Consider the following 16,197-nt stretch of genomic DNA (forward strand, 5'->3'; position numbering starts at 1 on the left):
GTCAGGGTGTTAACGTTTCAATCTATACCTATAAAAAAGATTTCTGTCTGTCTGTCTGTCTGTCCCTATGTTCCTTTTAGAAACAGAAAACTACTGAACCGATCGGCGTGAAAATTTGCATGTAGGAGTTTTTGGGGTTACGGAAGGTTCTCTCGAAGGCAAAAGTCCCCTCCCCCCACTAAGAGGGGGGGCTTCCATACAAATCTATGCCTACAAAAATAGATATCTGTCTGCTTTATGTTCCTTATAGAATCGAAAACTACTGAACCAATCGACGTGAAAATTTTCATATAAGGGTTTTTGGGGCCAGGGAAGGTTAGAGACCCCTCCTCCCACTAAGAGGGGGGCTCCCATTCAAATGAAATACAAATTTCTGTATAACTCGAGAATTAATCAAGCAAATGGAACAAAATTTTACATGTGGGTGTTTTTGTAGGCAATTTTTTTTTCTATGGTGAATTGAGACCCCTCCTCTCTTTAGGAGGGGAATAATGACCTCTCTCCCTTTTAAGACGGGGGACTTCCGTACACATGAAATACTAATTTTCTCATAATTCGAGAACTAATCAAGCAAATGGAACAAAATTTGACATGTGGATGTTTTTGGAGACAAGAATTTTTTCTATGGTGAATTGAAACCTCTCCCCACTTTAGGAGGGGGGGCTCTTATACAAATGAAATACAAATTTCCTCATAACTCGAGAATTAATAAATCAAATGGAACCATATTTGGCATGTGAGTGTTTTTGGAGGCATGAATTTTTTCTATGATGAATTAGGACCACTTACCTTTTTAGGAGGGGGGGCTCCCATACAAATGAAATACAAATTTCCTCATAACTCGAGAACTAATCAAGCAAATGGAACAAAATTTGGCAAGTGGGGGGTTTTGGAGGCAGGATTTTTTTAATGATGGTTTGAGACCCCTCACCCCTGTGGTAGGGGGATAAGGACTATCATACAAATAAAACAGAAATTTTTGCGTAACTCAAAAATTAATCGAACTCGAGAAATTTGAGACTTTTTTTATAAAACATTAATCAATAACAAGACCACCAAAAATTATCAATAGTAACATTAGAGAATTCAACGCGAGACGGCCACAGGCCGCGAGTTTTGCCGGCGACCTGCCGTCGGATTCGCCGGCCACTGCGGGGAGACAGCCCCCCGTAGAGATCACCTCTATCTAGGTTTATTTATTTTCCTAGATCTTCTGAATTTTTTACTTTCCTTGAGTTGGGTTACAAGGGGGGGGGGTGTTCGTAACAGAGGGGAGATCATAACTCCGAAACGCCTTGACCGTTCTTTATCAAACTTGGCACACATGTTCCTTGCTATTCAGGGAATTAGCACCGGGGGTTGACAAAGGGGGGTGGGACTAATAGGGGGGGAGACGATAACTCCGAAACGCCTTAACCATTCTTTATCAAACTTTTATACATGTTCCTTGATATAAGGGAATCAGAATTGAAGGGGTTGACAAAAGAGGGAGTAGTAACAGGGGGAAGACTCCGAAATGTTTGGACGGTTCTTCCTTAAGTGATGGTGGGACAAAAGAGGGAGCTGACGACAGGAGGTTGCTGACAGGAAGGGGGAGTAACGCCCACATGACTGTAACAATTTATCCGTACAACAGAAAAAATACGAAAATACGAAATACGAAACACTAAATAGGAATGCTTGCAGCTGTAGATTTGTCATGTGTAATTATGCGCTGAATCAAAGTGACCCGTATAAAAAGTGTTCGACCATTAGTGCTAAGTGTTGCTGGCCGACTCTATTTGAGTCACAGGGGCAATCATTCAAACAGTGTGGAGTTGATCTGTGAAAACTGTGTTTTTCCCATGGTCAACTTTATGTGGCATGTTCCAGAGTGGGCTCGGCCAATAATTGTTGTTTACAAACAAGTTTGTCTTGAAGTGAGATGAAAGGAATGACAGGTTTTATGTATCCATGGAAGAAACACTGTTGCACCTTCTACTTTTTTTGAAAAGTACAATAACAAAACTATGGGTGGGTTGGCCATTGCTAAACGGTGACAATAGGATAAATGTCTTTGTTTCTCTTGCTGTCACAAAAAATTGCTTTATTTACAGTTTTATTATGGTTTGCTAGCTAGCTATAAGTGTGTTTGGACTCGTATACTCTTGGTATTGCGCAATACCACAAAAAAACCAGAGGTAATGACTAAAACCACAATAAAATCATTATAAAATTCAAGTAAAACCAAGTGGCTCTTGAATTGTTACTTGGGATGCGGTTTGCCAGAGCGATTGTCGGCAACGCACTGCTCGTTTCTATCGTACTGATATAGTAGATTACAGTCTATTTTCTCGGCGGTAGAAACAAAGAGCAGTCATACAAAAATACTATCGTCGCATAGGAGTAAAAACAAAACTAGGTATTAGACTATCTAATAAAACGGGCCGCAATAGTTTGCTGAGTAAAACATTCGGGTATCTACCGAAAGAGCGTGGATGGGAATCCCACTGCCTTGACTTCAACAACCAACAAAAGTCGCCAACCACTAACCAGCTACAAATGGCACACCCCTCCTGGAGTTTATCGAAAACGACCGCAGGAGTCATAGTTCATGACTCACTACTCAGCCTGGCAAGAAATAGGACATGTGGAAGCATTGCTTTTTTTCGTCAGGTAAAGCCGAAGGTAACGCTTTTCGGTTGGTAGATCAGTGTCGTCCAGTGATCGGCTATTGGCAGACAGTTAAGTGTTGTACTACCAAAACGTCAAAGGTTTGCGTAGAAAAATCGACGATGCAGAGCATGATGTCATCTTACCTGGAACCTCACTGTATGGGGAAATTACCTCACTGCAGTTATTTGGAACAATGTATTCTGTCTGTCGAAAAGATCGGGACACTTAGTAGCCGAAAAAGAATGAAGTGGAGGTGCCAATCGCTGCCAGAGACCAAAGCGTACATATCAACGAACCAACATAAATTTTTCCAGACAGATCGACAACAACGAATTTAGCACAATTCACTTCGCATTGCATTAGGTTCATGGAAACAGCAACCCAAGTAGATGCCCTGTACTAGATATAAAAGTGGCGTTTGATACTGTAAACCACGCTCTCTTATTGGCAGCAATTGAACGTCTCGGCGCTTTGCTCTATAAGGTGCTCTCCCGTATCCTGTTGTGCAGAATGAGACCGTTCGTGGGGTTCTGGTTTTTGTGAGGGTCGCTCGACGACGGAACAGATGTTAACACCGCCTCAGTTACTAGACAAGTTTTCTACGGATTACGCAGCACGCTGAAGTTCAATAGTTGGCTAATTCTCACATAACTGACGCTCTACAGAACACTAGTCCTCTCGGTGGCCCTTTATGGACATGAATGTTGGACACTGAAGGAAACAGATTGATGAGTGCTTGGGGTTTTTGAGCGTGAAATTCTGCACTCAATACTTGGTGACAAAGCGGAAAAGGAAGTGTGGCGCATACGCGTGAGCTTCAAGTTGCATCAAGTATACAAATATGCTGATATAGTTAAGCTAGTACAATATGGCAGGTTATGGTGGGCTTGCCCACGTTTCAGCCTAGATTCCACATTTCGGCGGAATGTGGGAAACACCACTCGTCGCCTGCTAGGCAGTCGTTCAAAGTCGTTCGTTTTTTCTCCCCGCTTTTGCGGTTAATCCATCCGCTTTAACTCCCGACCTTTTTCCTCGTTGTTCCTTCCTATCAGAGCCATAATGGAGACCGATTTTACTAGTGTCGAGACTAACTGATACCACCACCTCTGGAACGAATAGAGAAAGTAATAATTCACGCATTTTCTATTGAGCGTCGATTCATGTTGATTAAACTTGCATCAGTTTATTCGCAGAAGTGTAAGCAATGTACCATTAAAAATGCCGGTTTTCACCACTGGAGGCTTGCTAAGGGCGCACAAGGAGTGTTCAGTTTTTTTTATAATCAGGTTATAGGCAGATAAAACTGCGTTAAACTTTTAGCAAAGTGAATTTCTATGCTCCACGCAAGGGATCGAAAGCTTAGTTGGCAAGACTGGTTTTAACGTCAATTCTTATTGATTTAGTAATACAATTCAGTTTCCTAACAGCACATCCTACCTTCAAACCTTCGGTTTGCGGCTGTAATATATTTTGAGGTCTTGCTTTACGTCTTGAATTTCATACCTAACTTGCTTCTCTAAAACCAACGATTAACATCGCATCGTTAAAATCAACCGCCATGATTGTGCTAGAATCGAATCCCATATAATTATGTATCGATTTTTCGTTGTATTGCCGCCTCAGCCGAAAAAGACGGCCATGAGTGGAAAGCATTCAACTCATTTAAGTGGGTTGCCATGACATTAGTACTATTTACATTTTCTCTGAAATTTTTATTTTAAAATGTTAAATGTGAATTTATTGTAATTTTATTTGACACGCAGTGTCACGAAAAAAGAACAAATTTTAGCGTTTTAACCACACTTCAGGTGGTTCTACTGTAATGGCCACCCACTTCCGCACACACACACACACACACACACAAATCACCTGCTTACTACGATGTTTCAAATCACCTTCCGCAGGGCAGGATTCCCGTTCGCTCATCGTTGCCGCTGGCAACAGATCAACAAGTCAACTAGACGTTACCTCGTGCCGTTTGCTATTGTGTACTGAGAACGGCGCTGCTGTCCAGTGTGGTCATTCCTTCCGCCGCAGGCGTCGTTATCATCGTCCGGACGGAGGAGGAATGGTTTCGTCTTCTGCTGCTGCTGCTGCCGCTGCCGCTGCCGCCACCGGCCAGCAAAGCCGTCCCCAGTCCGCTGACGTACCGGCTGCACATACCGCTCGCCCGTCGATTCGCCCGGCTAGACATTCCACCACGGCTTATGCCAACAACGCCACTGTCCGCTCCGCTGCGAAACAACCGAAAGCAGCGGAATAGATTCAGGAAAGCCTTCCGAAAGCCACTACTCATGAAGCAGTAGGTTATCGGATTGCAGCAGGATGATGAATAGGCCAGCAGCTGGAAGAAGCTGATCGCCGTGTAGCCCAGATTGTGGTAAACCGTGCTGGGCCAGAACAGGGCCATTGTGTTGATGACGTACAGTGGCGTCCAGCAGATGAAAAACTCGAGCACCACCACGAACAGCATCTTGATGATGCGCTTTTTGTTCATCAGGCTCTTCTCCATGTTGGATCTGTGGGCGGAAGATGAGAAGACAAAAAAAAAGAAACTGGTTAGTTTCATTAAGTGACCATTTTCACGCGTGTTTAACGTTGGCCGTCGATGCGAGGAAACGGATTTAATGGGGCTGAAAAATGAACCGGATGAGGTTTCTAATTAACGCAATTTATTACAGCAGACAGAGCCGCCAATTACGGAAACGAATCCTTTCGCTGGCATGTCCTGTTGGCGCGGCTGCTGCCTTCGGCAGCTGGCACCATTCCGTTCGTTCGTTCATCATACGACGTTTAATAATCCGACATAAAGCTTTGATTTCTTATGGAGTGGAAATGACATAACCCGCACTTCTTCCACTTGGTTTTTCAATTTATATTTTTGCTCTCGGGAGAAATGAATGAAGAACAGCAGCGGGATGAAGGATGAAAATAAATTGCTCCCGCATCGCCGCGTAGTGCGGGGAGAAGCGAAGGACGGAAAGCCATACACACCGCGCTTCCGGTAGGTGTGACTTTTTTCATGCTGCGACGAAAAGGAGCTGAAAAAAGGGACGTCAAAACATCCGTTTATCTTTCCTTTTCCATTTCGCACCTGCCTGCCTGCACCGGGTTCGAGGCTGAGCAAAGGAATGAATAAATGAAAAATCTGCGGGAAAAGCACAGAAAAATAAGATTGTCAACCGACGGCACGGGGCGCTGGGTATTGTGTGCAGGTTTAACCGTTCGTTCGTTCGTTCGTTCAACCGAATCCAGAAGGTAGCACTGATAGGAGGGGGTGGTAAATTGGAAACGAACTGAAACGTGGCTGATTTATTGCATTCATCGATATGGTACACTCACTTTTGGAGCTCAGTCAGCTCCGAAATTCAATTGTTGCGTGCCCGCTTTGTTTTCCTTAAAGTGACAGGCTATTGTCGGGTGGAATTTGCTCGCCTCCGTCGAGTCGGGTGGTAATTTGCTAAAATATGGGGTCCCTCGGTTAAAGTTCACCGGAAGGTTTCGAAGTGATGAATGTAGTAATATTTATGGTGTCACAGAGTGCTCAAATTTGTTATTAGCTTTCGCTGCTGTTCGGATCAGAGCGAACATTGATTAACTTATTTTGACTTTTGCGTTCAAATCTCCTACTTTCTCGCCCGAGCTTCTGAATTTTGCGTTCCCAACTTTTTTCTCTGTTTAAATCACTCGCCACGTTTTAGTTTTAGTTCAGAACAATCAGCCAAGGATAATCTAACCGAGAGTATGGAGCGCCACCAAGCACTTACAGTAGTCCCAGTTTCGATTTACCGCCAAGTTTCCCACCAGTTTAATGATTAGTCGTCACTTCCATACTTGACTTGAACCTGACTTCAGACTTTTCTACTTTTGGATTTTTTTTTTGATTTTTCTTTTTTTCAGCTTCTTGACTTTCCGAATTTTCGGCTTATATTTTGAGTTCAACTTTTGACTCTTCAACTTTTTAACTCTTCGACTGTTCAACCATTCGATTTTTCTAATTTTTGACTTTTCTACTTCTGGATTTTTTATTTTTCCAACTTTTCGGTTTCGTCTTTAGACTGTTTATGACTTTTAGACTTTGGTTTTTCGGCTTTTTGACTTAACTTTTCTTGACTTTTGGCATATTAGAGTTCAAATTTCCAATTTTTCAACTTTTTGATTTCAACTTTACTAGTTTTCGAATTTTCAGTTTATCGACATCGCCTTTCGACTTTTCTTCTTTCCGACTTTTTGACTTGTCAACCTTTCGACTTTTTGACTTCTAGATTTTCCGATTTTCAACTTTTCACTTCTCGACTGTTAGAATTCAGCTCAACTTTTTAACTTTTAAACGTTTAACTTCTCGAATTACCACCACCTTGTCAACTTTTCGGTTATTCAACATTTCTGCTTCTCGATTACTCGACTTTTTTATTTTTCAGCACTTCGATAGTTCAAGTTTTCGATTTCCCAACTTTTCTTGACAAGTGGATTTCATATCCTCTTTTGTCGTGTCCCGTACCATTCCATCCCGTTCAGTCCAATGCCTTTTTGGCATACAAAAAAACTTCTTTCCGTATTGTTCCAGCCCATCCCACCCTATCATGCACCATTCTGTCGTTTTCCCGTCCTTTTCCGTCCTGTCCCATTTTGCTGTTTCCTGTACTGTCCCACCCCATCCTGAACCCATCATACGCCGTTTCGTTTCAGCTGGTACCACCGCATCTCGTCCTGTCCCATTTCATCATATCCTGCTTTGTCTTGTCCCATCCTGTCCTCTACCGTCCCATTTCGTCTTGTACCATCCCTGCCCACCCCTGTATCATGCCTTGTAATGTCATTTGCGTCTCGACACACGCAAATCGCCTTCAGCCTGGTCGAGCCATCTGGACATTTAACTTTGTACTTTCGGTTTTTGGTTTTGAATTTGCGACTTTTAATTTTCATCTATCGACTTTCAAACTTAAAACTTTAGACTTTAGTCTGTGTATGTTAAACTTAAGATTCAAGGTCTTAGGTGTTTAAACTTTAAATTTTTAACTTTCGACTGTAGAATTTTGACTTTCGACTGTTGGTTTCCGACTGTTAAATTATCTTTTGCTTTTTAAAGTTTAGTTCTTAGTTTTATTTCTTGTATTTTCGTAATTTACGTGGTTTTGATTTACGCGGGACGTATCCTTCGCGTAAAAAGCGACTTGAGTGTAATAAAGGTCAGTAAACCTAGGAAAATAAATAAACCTAATTGATAGTTTTTGGTGATCTTGTTATTGACTAACGTTTTATGGAAGAGTCTCGAATTTCTCGAGTTCGGTTAGTTTTTAAGTTACGCAAAAATTCTGTTTTATTTGTATGAGAGTCCTTATCCCCCTACCACAGGGATGAGGCGACTAAACCTAAAACTAAAAAAAATCCTACCTCCAAAGCACCCCACATGCCAAATTTGGTTCCGTTTGGTTGATTAATTCTCTAGTTATGAGTAATATGTACATATTTCATTTGTATGGGAGCGTTCCCTTTTAGAGGGGGGAGGAGTCATTATTTCCCTCCTGACGAGGGGAGGAGTCTCAATGCACCATAGAAAAAGAACTTGCCTCCCAATACACCCACATGCCAAGTTTAGTTCATTTGCTTGATTAGTTCTGAAGTTATGAGGAAATTTATATTTCATTTGTATGGGAGCCCCCCCCTCGTCCAAAAAAGGGAGGGGTCCTAATTCATCATAGACAAAATTTCTGCCCCCTAAAAGCCCCACATGCCAAATTTGGTTCCATTTGCTTGCTTAGTACTCAAGTTATAAGGAAATTTGCATTTCATTTGTATGGAAGCCCACCCTCTTAAAGGGGAGATGGGTCATTACTCGCTTTCTAAAGAGGAGAGGGGTCTCAATTCACCATAGAAAAAAAATTTTGCCTCTAAGACCACTTACACGTCAAATTTGGTTCCATTTGCTTGATTAGTTCTCGAGTTATGCAGAAATTTGTGTTTCATTTGTATGGGAGCCCCCCCTCTTAGTGGGGGGAGGGGTCTCTAACCATCATAAGAACCTTCCCTGCCCTAAAAAACCTCTACATGCAATTCTATAAGGAACATACGGACAGACAGACAGACAGACAGACAGACAGACAGACAGACAGACAGACAGACAGACAGACAGACAGACAGACAGACAGACAGACAGACAGACAGACAGACAGACAGACAGACAGACAGACAGACAGACAGACAGACAGACAGACAGACAGACAGACAGACAGACAGACAGACAGACAGACAGACAGACAGACAGACAGACAGACAGACAGACAGACAGACAGACAGACAGACAGACAGACAGACAGACAGACAGACAGACAGACAGACAGACAGACAGACAGACAGACAGACAGACAGACAGACAGACAGACAGACAGACAGACAGACAGACAGACAGACAGACAGACAGACAGACAGACAGACAGACAGACAGACAGACAGACAGACAGACAGACAGACAGACAGACAGACAGACAGACAGACAGACAGACAGACAGACAGACAGACAGACAGACAGACAGACAGACAGACAGACAGACAGACAGACAGACAGACAGACAGACAGACAGACAGACAGACAGACAGACAGACAGACAGACAGACAGACAGACAGACAGACAGACAGACAGACAGACAGACAGACAGACAGACAGACAGACAGACAGACAGACAGACAGACAGACAGACAGACAGACAGACAGACAGACAGACAGACAGACAGACAGACAGACAGACAGACAGACAGACAGACAGACAGACAGACAGACAGACAGACAGACAGACAGACAGACAGACAGACAGACAGACAGACAGACAGACAGACAGACAGACAGACAGACAGACAGACAGACAGACAGACAGACAGACAGACAGACAGACAGACAGACAGACAGACAGACAGACAGACAGACAGACAGACAGACAGACAGACAGACAGACAGACAGACAGACAGACAGACAGACAGACAGACGGAAATCCTTTTTTATAGGTATAGATTATAGACAAATATGATCGTGATGATGTACCACTCCAACCATACAGATATCCAAATTACACTCTATTGTGGAGTCAAATGCTTTCTTGTATAAATGCTATAGTGAGTTTCAGTGAGCAAGCTAAACCTAACTACCGTCGAAATTGTACCGAAAACCAGAGGAAAAGCTCCCAAATATCCTGGCAAGCCCCAGAAAACATCATATAGGAGACCAGAAACGAATAAGCCATACCATACGGACCCGGGGTTGCTCATGCTATATCAAGAGCTTTTCTCCATTGTACTCGTCCTGGCCTATTTGTCGCCAATTCGTTGAGCATCTCGACATTCGCAAGTCATCTACAATCTGGTCGAGCTACGCAGCACGTAAGGCCCCTCTTTTTCTAGAGTCGCTGGTGCATTTTGCGACATGGCTCATATGCCTGCGCCATTCTCTGCTTTCTGCTTGTACTCCGCCAAAAATAGTCCGCAACACCTTTCATACAAATACACGTCTGTCTTCCATAAGCAAGGCTACACAAGTCTTGTAGAGTGAAAAGTTGTTGGTCTGGATAAGCGTTCTTATGCACTAACTGCCATAGCTCTTCAAGTTTCACTGTATCGTATGCTGCCTTGGAATCCACGTCAATATAACCCGTGGGTATGTTGTTCTCCCGACAACTCGGGAGGAATTGTCTGAGTGAGAAAATTTGACCCGTAGCAGCACGGCCTCTCGTAAAGCTCGCGTGAAACTGCCCTCCGAAATTTCTTGCTATTGTAGAAAGACGCCGCAACAAAATCTGGGAGCACTTTGTATTCCATCGTAGGTTTGAGCGCACAGTTACTGGTACTAGGTAATGATTCAGGGTGTATCTGCATCCCGTAGGGAACCCATATTGACGATATTTGAGAAAAATCGACCATCGATGAGAATTAGACAGATTAGGCTCAATACCCGTTGGTCAGGTGATCCCAAGGGTGGCTTGTGATTACCTTTGCTTGGAAAAAAGTGCTTCCGATAATCATGCAAAGTTCTCGTTCGTGTCGGTGCGCAGACAATAAACGCCTTCATAACCCCGATGACGAACTTGATGCCCCATCGAGATCAACTGTCGATCGTCTCGTCGTCGGGTCTACAGCAGTTTAAACAGTTGAAAGTATGCTACATTTACGAAACTGAGAATGTAAAATCAGGCATCGAAGATAAGATAACCTATGTTTCTAGAGAAACTGATAAAGCAGGACTTTAAAAACATTTGTACTTCAATGTCTTTAGTAAAGAAGGATTTCATTTCAAAAATCAGGATTTTCCGCTGTAAACCAGGACACCAGGACGCTGCTCATGAAAACAGGACATGTCCTGGTAAATCAGGACGTGTGGTCCCCCTACCCCAAGCATCAATCCATGGCACCGCAATTCATGTTTTTGTCGAATGACCATATCCAAGGAGCCGTAGGGGAGGGGGGAAGAGTTTCCCATATGTAAACAAAATTGTAAATATTAGTACAAAATACAATGTTTACAATGCAAAAAACCCGAATCGATTCGCGGCGTAAAAAGTACTATGCCCCCTTAAAGAGATTTTAGATTATAAATCTTCTTATATATAAAAATGGATTTCTGTCGGGATGTTCATTATAGAATCAAAAACTACTGAACCAATCGGTGTGAAAATTTGCATGTAGAGGTTTTTGGGGCCAGGAAAGGTTTTAGTGATGGTTAGAGACCACTCCCCCACTAAGAGGGGGGGCTCCCATACAAATGAAACACATTTCTGCGTAACTCGAGAACTAATCAAGCAAATGGAACAAAATTTGACGTGTGGGTGTTTTTGGAGACAAGAATTTTTTCTATGGTGAATTGAAACCTCTCCCTGCTTTAAGAGGGGGGGCTCCTATACAAACGAAATACAACTTTCCTCATAATTCGAGAACTAATCAAGCAAATGGAACCAAATTTGGCATGTAGGTGTTTTTGGAGGCAAGAATTTTTTCTATGATGAATTAAGGCGACTTAAATGCTTATTGGCCTACATTTGAATAACATTGGTGATGCTTATTGGTTACCTGGGATGCTTTCATAGTTACGTAACTACCAAAATGAATCATTTAAGGTTGAACTCCTCAGAAACTTGCAAAACTCGAGATTGTGACAAAGGTCATCCGAGATTCATGATTTATGTACAACACAGGTTAATTTGTGGCAATACGAAGTTTGTCGGGTCAGCGAGTATATTTATATAGTAGAAAGGCAAAAATAAAAAAATAAAAATAAAAAATGAAAACTGGAAAATGAAAAATGAAAATGGGAAAATGAAAAAAGAAAAATGAAATTTATATAAAGGAAAAATGAAAACTGAACAAAAAATGAAAAATGAAATATGAAAATTGAGATTGAAAATTGAAGGTTGAGAGTATTAAAAACCCACAAACAAATACGAAAGTTTTAATCAGTCTAGACCGTTTACCATTTACCTTCATCAAAGCGTTTGACCGGCTGGCGGTTTAACGTTCATCATGAAGATTATTCGCAACAAAGCTTTCCATCGAGTCATTAATTAGCAATCGTGCCACCCAGCACCACCGTACCGGTGGACGATGGAGAGCCGGGAAAGCGCGGGCCGTGGTTTGGTGTCTGCGGAATCTGACAGGTTCAATGTAGCTTATTTAGCATGAGTAATGAGATACCGCTCTGCCGTTGCTGTGCTAGGGCGGTGTTATTTGACTAATCGGCTCAACAAGTCTTGTATAGTGGTATTTAATTATTATTGGTTCGTTTGTTTCGTTTCGAATTGCAACAAGAAAGTATGTTCGTTTTAAAATTAAATTTTACGAGACAAAACAATAATAAGCGACGAACGCACGCGGTCAATCATCCCTGGTTTGGCACGCCAGAAGCCAGACGACGCACCACCGCCGTTGCCATTGGTTTCATTCAGCCGTTTGTTTATTCTGATTCTGAAGTGGCGTCGCATTGCGCGTTCTGGAAAATTACATTTAATTCAATTTGTCATTTGCTTGCCGTTGATTAAAATGCCGGTTGGCAGAATGGTTCTGCCAAACTTTTGTCTGCGCTGGTGATAGAATTTAAAAAGGGTATGAAGCCGATTATCAACTAACTGACTGCCGAACAAAAGCGTCAAGTTAATTGGAACTAGCAAGTCAGGACAGCCCTTACAGCGCATCATGGAGGCGCGTTGTACGAAAGAAGCTTAGTGAAACTGAATCGGAAAATTAAAATTATTGATTTATTGTGAAAGAGCTGGTCTTTAACAGTTTTAAAACAAGAACCGTCAGCCTGCTAAGCAGCAATAATCCATACTCACTCAGAGCTTCGAATGTATTGTTGCTATTTATCGAAACAAATCTTCCACCAAGTGCAGGGCAAACATTTGACGAACGCCGCAATTTGCCATGATATTAGCAAAAGACTCCGCTAAACATTCGACATGGGGATAAATAGAACCCGGAACAGCATCGATGGCAGTCGGCAAGCTGCCTGCCAACAAGTGAAAGCGATTTCATTTACCTACTTCGAACGCAGCAGGCCGTGAGTTGTACTGCGAAAATTGAACGTGAAATTACCGCCACCGTCATTGAGTCCAATAGCACCTTTGGCACGCTCGTGTCATGAATAAACTAACAAAACTGACAGCGTTATTAATTAAAACGGAAATTGTGCAACACCGCCGCCTCGGCATAAACTCTTGCCTGTCGAACGGCGGACGGCCGAGCCTGTGCACGAGTCTGTACCATCATAGAAGGCTAAATCATCATCATCGTAGGTACAGGTGAAACTTCCGCTACCGCAAAATTATCTCAGATTGATCTAGAATATGCAGGTATTGCACGACCCCCTGGGCTGTGGGTGACCCAGATGTTTCGAGTAGATCAATATCTCGTTCATCGGTGCGTACGAAGCAATGGGAGTTTCCCCTCATCCGGGCTCTCGTTTGGGTCCCGAATTAAGGCAAATCTGATTAAGTTGGTTGTAAAAGACCTATTCCATATTCCCTCACGGATAGAGCCATACTTAGTTGGTTGGTCGATTGGCTGAATTTGAAAACAGTTTGAAAGTAAAATCACTGCCAACGATTATGCGGTCCGCTAAACAAAAGCAATCACAATTCAATCCGCAACGAAGCAGCTCAAACCCCATCCTGTCAAACCAATCCGGCGAAAGGAAATCTAGTTACTTATTCATAGTTGGTTGCAGCACACCCAGCGAGCTCCTTTCCTACGCAGCTTTTCGACCCTCCCGTGGTGTTTTGTGCGATATTGTGCTTCGTTCGAGGTTCGATTCGGCGGTTTGGCCGCACCGCACCGCACCGTCATCATCACCATCGCCACGGGAATTAGTTTTCATTTAGTAGTCCCGGTCACGTTTTCCGGATCATGGCGAGTGCCTTTCCGACCGGGCAAGAATGCAAAGCGCCGAAATGAAATGTCACTCCGGAGGAGGAGAAAAATTCAAAAGATTTTCGCACATTTCGGGCCCGGTTAGGCGTGGTCCGGAATTGCATTATCAACTTTCAAACGAGAAAAAAAAAACGAGTTTAAAAATTTGCTGAACCGAAATTGGATATTTACGTACGCGTTCGAATGATGAAAGAAAGTTTCGCTTCCCGTCACGTGGTGGGATTTGGGCCGTCTTAATGAAAGCCAACCAATAATGTCGGGCGAGGGTGGCATAAGTCTATTCGAAGCACGAAACTGGCGTGAAAAGCTATCACTAGCTAGTAGCGTTCCTCCGTCGCAGGGCTGCTGATGCTGTAAGGGATTAAGTTTGTCTGTGGTTCTGCAAAGTTGATTGAAAGGCGCCGCTTCGTCACGCTTCACTGCACTGCAGCACCGAAAATCCTTCCTTCGCAGCTGCCAGCCATCACCAGACGACCGTCGACGTACCTGCTAAAACCTACGGTGCTATTTAAGGGCCAAAACTACGCCGCTGGAGGAACAGCCAAACATAGACAGGTGAAAACGTTTCTGGTTGTTTACCGATAATCGACCCTTTTCCTGGTTGTGATTTCGACTGCCGAACGATGGCAGGTTCATCATCACGTCACGATTGTGGAATGGAGTGGAGGTGGTTCCGATCCGAACCGAACTAGTGTCAGATTCAGAACATGTGACGGCTGGATTAGTACCGGAATGCTGTAGTCGGAGAGCTGCCAGGAAATGGTCTCTATCTTGAGGATGGTAATTTTTGTTTACAACCACTGGTGTCTACTGTCGATAGGATTGTATCTATGGGTTTTTCCTCTACGATTTTGATTTTATTTTCTGCTACTAGAGGTTGTTTATGTTTATTACGAAAGCATCCAATAGCCAGAATCTGAGCTTGAACAGCGCAAGTTTCACTGCAAATCTTGTTCAGATTTTTTCCTAAACTTTTATGTTTGTCAATTACTGCCTCCTATAAGCAAGCACTAAGTAACACAATTTGGCCAATTATGCCAAACGGAATTATACCAAATGGCTTTAAGCCAAAGAGCGTTATACCAAATGGCCTCACGATGAATATAAATTTCGTCTACGACTTGCAGGCTTCATCAAACTAGACTTATGGGACGTTATATTAGACTTAAATTTGGAATAATTGGTAAAACTTCAAACCGGACATAGACAAGCAATTTATACAAGAAATTTTACTTGAAATTAGAATTGACATTTTCCGCCTTATTCTCTCACGCGTTTTATCTCTTTTCTGTTTCGTTTTTTCTCTTCTTGCAGTCCCGTTTTCCCACTTTTTGATCCGTATTTTCTCGCCTTTTGTACCGTTTTCTTGGGTCTTGCTCTCACTTTCCTTCCATTTTTGCCTCCATTTCTTTCGTTTGCTTTTTTCTGTTCCGTTTTTCTTCGTTTTCTGTCCCATTTTGTTCTATTTTTCCTCATGGTTCTATCACAATTTTTGTTCCGGTTTTCCGTTTCTTTCTTCTCGTTTTCCGTCTTCAGCTGTTCCATTTTACCTCTTTTTGGTACTCCGCTTTCCGTCTTTTCTGTCACGTTTGTTCTGCTTTTGGATGCCTGGATTTTTCCCCCTCCTCTCCGGTTTTTCTTTTTAATCTTCCGTTTTACCCTTTTCCCTTTTTTTCATGTTAAACTAGCTGACCCGACAAACTTCGTATTGCCACAAATTAAACTGTGTTGTACATCAATCGTGAATCCCGGATGACCTTTGCGCCAATCTCGAGTTTTGCATATTTCTGAACAGTTCATGGTTGGTTTAATATACAAATTTTCCTCACCGTAAAGTAGAAAACCCCCCGCAGAGGCCGGCGCCGGCGACAGTGGGTCGCCGACAATACGCACTATTGATAGTTTTTGGTGGTCTTGTTATTGACTAATGTTTTATGGAGTCTCAAATTTCTCGAGTTTGATTAGTTATTGTAAAAATTTCAGTTTTTGCATGAGAATCCTTATCCCCCTACCACAGGGGTGATGGGTCTCAAACCATGATCAAAAAAATCCTGCCTCCAAAACCCCCCACATGCCAAATTTAGTTCCATTTCCTTGATTAGTTCTCTAGTTATGAGGAAATTTGTATTTCATTTGT

The 16,197-nt window shown here is 42.7% G+C and overlaps 1 protein-coding gene across 1 annotated transcript in view; it reads right to left on the reverse strand.

The window, feature by feature from the left end:
* Positions 1 to 4,574: 4,574 nt before the first annotated feature.
* The window catches only part of LOC128732412 (cholecystokinin receptor type A-like), a 125,741-nt gene continuing 114,118 nt past the window's right edge, over positions 4,575 to 16,197 (reverse strand). The window contains exon 5 of the mRNA XM_053825659.1: positions 4,575 to 5,174. Within this exon, the coding sequence (XP_053681634.1) occupies positions 4,637 to 5,174 (538 nt within the window). The 3' untranslated portion in view covers positions 4,575 to 4,636. The remainder of the gene's footprint in view (positions 5,175 to 16,197) is intronic.

The sequence above is a fragment of the Sabethes cyaneus genome, chromosome 1 (genome assembly GCF_943734655.1).
Source record: "Sabethes cyaneus chromosome 1, idSabCyanKW18_F2, whole genome shotgun sequence".
Lineage (NCBI taxonomy): Eukaryota > Metazoa > Arthropoda > Insecta > Diptera > Culicidae > Sabethes > Sabethes cyaneus.